Source organism: Polypterus senegalus, chromosome 2 (assembly GCF_016835505.1).
Source record: "Polypterus senegalus isolate Bchr_013 chromosome 2, ASM1683550v1, whole genome shotgun sequence".
Lineage (NCBI taxonomy): Eukaryota > Metazoa > Chordata > Cladistia > Polypteriformes > Polypteridae > Polypterus > Polypterus senegalus.
Genome location: NC_053155.1, coordinates 285,757,090 through 285,762,891, shown reverse-complemented (window position 1 = coordinate 285,762,891; position 5,802 = coordinate 285,757,090). Strand labels below are relative to the sequence as shown.

General features: G+C 37.8%; 1 protein-coding gene across 1 annotated transcript; it reads left to right on the top strand.

Moving 5' to 3' along the window:
- Nucleotides 1–684: 684 nt before the first annotated feature.
- Nucleotides 685–1,647, top strand: LOC120524590 (olfactory receptor-like protein I9). Its single transcript, XM_039746421.1, has one exon. The coding sequence runs from the start codon at nucleotides 685–687 to the stop codon at nucleotides 1,645–1,647; it is 963 nt and encodes a 320-aa protein (XP_039602355.1).
- Nucleotides 1,648–5,802: the final 4,155 nt, after the last annotated feature.

Here is a 5,802-nt window from a genome sequence, read left to right as displayed (position 1 = left end):
AATGTAGCAATGGTAAGTGATGGTATTTTAAAGATATATTATGTGTCTCTCTATGGTGTATCTGCATTTTCTATGTGTGGACTTCAAATTCATCCTACAGTTCTAAGTCCTGCTTTCTGGTGACCAACAGTTTGTTTTAATTTGTTTAGATTTCCTAATGTAAGTAAGCTGGTAATGTATTTCTAGTGATTCCTATTTAATTTTATCTGCAATGGCCTGGTCTCCCAATTTTGTTTAATAATGTTTTTGTTATTTCTTATATTCTCATTTTACATGATCATGTCTGTTGTATACTTGTTACGCTCATGGTGTATTATAAGGGAAAAAAACAAATCACTGCAAGCCCATCTCTGATGGCCCAATTAAAATTTGTTATTACTTTCAGATTAACTGTATCCCTACAGAGAAAACTGTCACTGTTGAAAACTCAACACTCTCTTTCATTTAACATATAAATACTCTGGAATGGGAGTTACTCAAACCTCTTTACATTGCCTGATCAAGTCAAAACTTAGCCATTTTCGCTCCATACTTCTGGTAAGTATTCTCATTCACACTGAAATCCATGTCAATTTGGTTTGTCTAAGATTAATAAAACAATAAAAGTATATATTAATCATATGTTTTACTTCTACAGAAATGTGACTACAGTCTCAGAAAAGGAGATTTTAAAGGGAATAATCAATGGAAGACACAGCCGTTTTAAATGAAACACATGTCCGTCCAGCTGGCCTTTTTATTGGTGGGTTTACAGATTTACCATATGAAAACTTGTTTTGGGCTTTTTTGTCTATAGTTTACTTCCTAACACTTCAGTCAAATGCTTTGATTATTGTCATAATATGGCGTCATCAGTCACTGCACACTCCTAAATATTTAGCTATCTGTCATATGGCTGTCATTGATGCCTGCTGTAGCACAGCTGTTATACCAAAAGCTATAGACACATTTCTTTTTAATCACAGATTTGTCAAGTATGAAGCCTGTATGTGCAGTGTCTTCTTTGTGCACTTTTTTGTTGGGATGCAGTCATTCTCACTTATGTTACTTGCTTATGACAGATTCATTGCAATATGTTTTCCTTTACATCAACACACTATTAATACTCCATTTAGAATGTTGTTGATAATTGGCATTCTTTGGTTAATTATGGCAACTCTGGTTCTAATATCTGTTGGTCTAATAAGCAATCTTTCCTTTTGTAGCTCTCTTGTGGTAAAAAGTTACTTTTGTGATCATGGACCAGTGATTTATTTGGCTTGCAATGATAATTCGCTTAATATCGAAATAGCAAATTTGCGCATAATTGTAGCAATATTTGTTCCATTTTGTTTTATACTATTTACGTATGCATGTATTTTCAGAGCTCTCTCTAAATTATCTTCTGTAGACAGGCAAAAGGCATTTAAAACATGTACGTCACATTTAATTCTAGTAGGGATCTATTACATACCTCTGCTTTTAACTTACTTCACAGTAATGGCTGGCTACAGCATTTCCACAAATGCGAGAATACTAAATAGTTCTCTTTCCGTTTCTGTTCCTCCAATGCTAAATCCAATTATATATACTCTCAAAACTGAAGAGATTATGGATAAAATAAAAAAGTACTTCTTTCGAAAGCAATTAGCTTCCAGCTCAAGTTAGACCATTTCATCACAGTTAGTGTTTTGTGCATACTATTCATTCTTTTAATAACTAGGGGGCTATGCTCCCTGCTCGTTTCGCTCGCCAACCCCTGTGTTTGGTTTTCTGGATACACACTTTTACGATATTTTTTTTTCTTGGAATTGTTTGTTTCTTTAGTTTCTCTTTTATTTTAGAACTTTGGTAAAAACAATATTTGGAATTATTTTTTCTTCAAGGATTGCATTGAAATTTGATTCTGTTTTTGGACTTACATCGTGATAATGCAACGTATAACTGTCCATGAGTGAGTATCGTTTCTTTGTCTCTTATAAATAAACCATCTTTTTTGAATGTTTGTCCTCTGTGATTTGTTAATTGTTAAAGCAAATGCTATTCTAATGGGGAATTGTAAACGCTTTAATATAAATGGCAAAATAAGGTCTCCTTTGGTGTCTAATGTTATTTGTGGAATATATACTATATTACCTTTTTTGATGCCTGTTAAAATTTTACATGATAGAAGAAGTGTCTTAATTTGTCAGGCATCATTACAGACGTGGCATCAGGCATCATTTCATACGTATAGTCGAATGATTTACATAATCCAGCTGCTCAAGCCGCTTCTTACAAGGTATTGTATGTATTTTCATCTATAGTTAGAACATCTCTATACAATGTTGCTCCTTTCGATTCTCGTAAACAATTTTAAACGAAAGCGTTTGCTATCTTTTGGGGATACAATATTTAATCGTGCAACACTTTTGCAATTAATTTTTCTTGGATGCCATATTCCTTTTTGTTTTTGCCACGTGTAATATTGAGGAATTTGCGCATGCATATGTGTCTTTGCATTTATGTATTGTTTATTTAGTTTGAAATAAGCCAATAATTTTGTTTTTGCTACTTGTAAAGCATCTGCTTCTTAACCTTCTTTTTACACCATGATTTATAATTAATTCTCATAGATGTAGGCACTAAATGATACATAGCTAGCACAATGTATACTGTATATAGCATGCCTTGTGGAAATCATACTTTAGAATGAACATTAACAAATTATTGTCATACCATTTTCAAATTAATTTTTCACTAGGTGAACTAAGTGAAATGTAAAAAGATAGAATTAAACATTTGTTCTGTGTGCCTCATGGAATAATCCACACTGATTTTTTGCTGTCACTATACCAGACTCTCCTATGTAAATGTAGGTTAACTTCTTTCCATATATGTTAGGTGACTTTATTCGGCAAAGACTTAAAATCCAGAATAACACAACAGTATCTAAATAGTTGGTTAACCCCCTCTTTTCGTGAAGTATCTCTATGTGTATTACATTGGTGTATGAAAATATTTTCTTGGATTTTAAGACAATTGACTCATTTGCTAGGCCTGAATATATTTTATCCATTTGAATGTGTGTTGTCTTTAAACAAGATATTTTAATTATTGTTTTTGACTAACGTTTTAAACTTTTAACTGTTTTTACCTTTCTCAGTCTATGGGAGGATTTCATAATGTTATTTCCTGTGTACTGTGTTCGCACATTTTGTTAACTAATAAATTATTTTTTCAAAGTTCATCCATTCTTTGTATGAGCTTGTTTAGGTCAATTTCTGGTCGAAGCAGGCCAGGTTGTATTCCAGAAACTGTGGTTGGAAGATAGGAAGGAAAAGCCAAAGATTACATAAGAAACCCAGTAGTGAACATAAATGCATCCTTAGCATTAAAGTTCCTAATGTTATATTAGTTTGAATTTTAAGTTGACTATAGTGACCAAGGACCGTTCCATCAGCTGCCGTGACTGCGACTCTCCAAGGAACATATTCAGATGTGCGTAATGCTTCAGGTCCTCTGTAAGCAGGACATGGGTCGTTAGACCACAGATGGTGTGTCACTTCCTCACAGTTTCCTCTAACAAATGCCTCTTTATCTGCCCTCAGAGCCCCTGCAGCCATCCTTAAGAATGACACTGCGGTTGTGACCCGCTGAGCTGGCTACTTTGAGCAGCTGTTCAAAGTTGATCCTCCTAGAAGGACGTTGGATATCTCTGGGTCCACGGTTCTTGAGGCTGATCCTCCAATTAGCTGGGAACCAACCAGTCTCACTGAGATTGCGCAGGGGGTGAGCCAGCTGAGGGGGGGAAAGGCTGCAGGGACCTGTGGTATCTGGGGTGAACTTCTCCAGGATGGTGGTAAGGCTGTCCTCCTGGCAATCTTTGCTTCCATCTGGGAGACTGACATCATCCCAACTGACTAGAAAACGGGACTTGTCATCCCTATCTGGAAAGAGAAGGGTGATCACCTGAACACTGCTCTCAGTGCCAGGTAAGGTCTTTGTCAGGGTCGTCCTCAATAGGATCCATGATCACTTGCTCACATACCAGCAACCGGAACAGTCTGGTTTTATGCCTAAGAAGTCTACCATTGACCGCATCCTGGCACTGAGAGTTCTTATGGAGCACAAACGCGAATATCGGCAGAGTTTGTTTGCAGTCTTTGTCGAATTTCACAAAGCGTTCGACTCAGTTGATCGAGCTGCCCTGTGGAACATCCTGAGGGTTCACAGGATCCTGTCGAGGTTGCTGGATATCATGAGTGGCCTGTACACTGGTACTATGAGTGTTGTGCAGTGGAGGCAAGACCTCGGTGTTTTTCCTAGTTGATTCTGGGGTTTGTCAGGGGTGTCTTCTTGCTCCTACTCTGTTCAATGCTTGAATGGACTGGGTGTTGGGCAAGGTCGTGGGGTCCATCGGCTGTGGGGCATCTGTTGGAGAAGAAAGATTCACTGATCTTAACTTTGCTGATGGTGCTGTGATCTTCGCAGAGTCAATGGAAGCTCTCATCAGGGCGCTCAAGAGACTGCGTGAGGAGTCTGAGTGTCTGGGCTTGCAAGTCTCCTGGATAAAAACCAAGATCCAGGCTTTTAATGACCTCTTGGTCACAGCCATCAGCATTGTGTCTGTTTAGTAGGGAGAGTGTTGACCTTGTTGAGAGGTTAACATACTTTGGCAGTGACATTCATGTCTCTGGTGATTCTTCCTGTGAAGCCAGTAGATAGATTGGGAGAGCATGGGGGGTCATGAGATCACTGGAAAGGGGTGTGATCCAACTAGTAAGATCCTTATTGTTGGGGACTCGAGCGGCTGGACCACGCCAAGGGCTCGCCCACGTAACATCTGGCTGTGGCAGATAGAGGGTCATTTCGGGAGGGTGGCACTGGACTGCGTGTCTGCCTGTGGGGTTGCAAACTGGGATCCCAAGTTGTGTTGCTGTGTAGTGTGTGCTGACCTGACTTGACTTGACTTATAGTGAGCAGAGCTTTTGGCCAAATAAACAATAAAAAAGAAGGAAAACAAAAATGTTATAGTTTTATTCTGTGTGCTCTCTGATCAAAATTGTATGGAGCAGTTGTAGTCCATTGTAGGCTGAACTTCCAAAATATTCATATCAGCCTTAGTGTATGCATTTAAAAGCATACACTTAATGAATATATAGTGAATTGTGAATTAACTGGGAAGCATACAAAGGAGAATTAAGGTGTAAACAGTAAGGAATATGCATATATTATTGTCACTTTATGGCTCAATATCTTGGCTAAGACATAACAGAACTGGCCAATATAACCCTTTCCTACTTTGATGATGTTGATTTGAAAGTCCTTCTCAAGAAAATGAGCATACCCAAAGAAACTGTGACATAATAGTATTTATTTTGAAGGTGGCAAACATCAGCAGTCAATAAGTGCAATTCCTGAATTAGGGCTATATCTTATATGATGTCGGTGAAGTAAGTCCAGCACTCTTTTGCAATGATGGGCAAAATTCAAGGCTCTGGCATTCCAAGAAATAACGTTAAAATTGGTCACGACCAATATAACAGTGTCCCATAGTACACAAACGTACAATATCGTTGAATTTCATAACAAATTTTTCCAGACTCAGGATCCCACCTCCATACCCTCTCAGAACCCATAAAACTTTTTCCTAAATTCCCTCTTCTTTCCCAAAACAGTAAACACCCCATTAACAGTTGTGGATCCTCTGTCATATCACATATTGTGCATACAAATTAAAACAGTAATAGTATGTAGGGCAGACAGTTGTTATACTCCAACGCAATGTGGCTCCTACCTGAGCATAAAATTGATAAAAATCCAAGGATTATGGGAAATTGA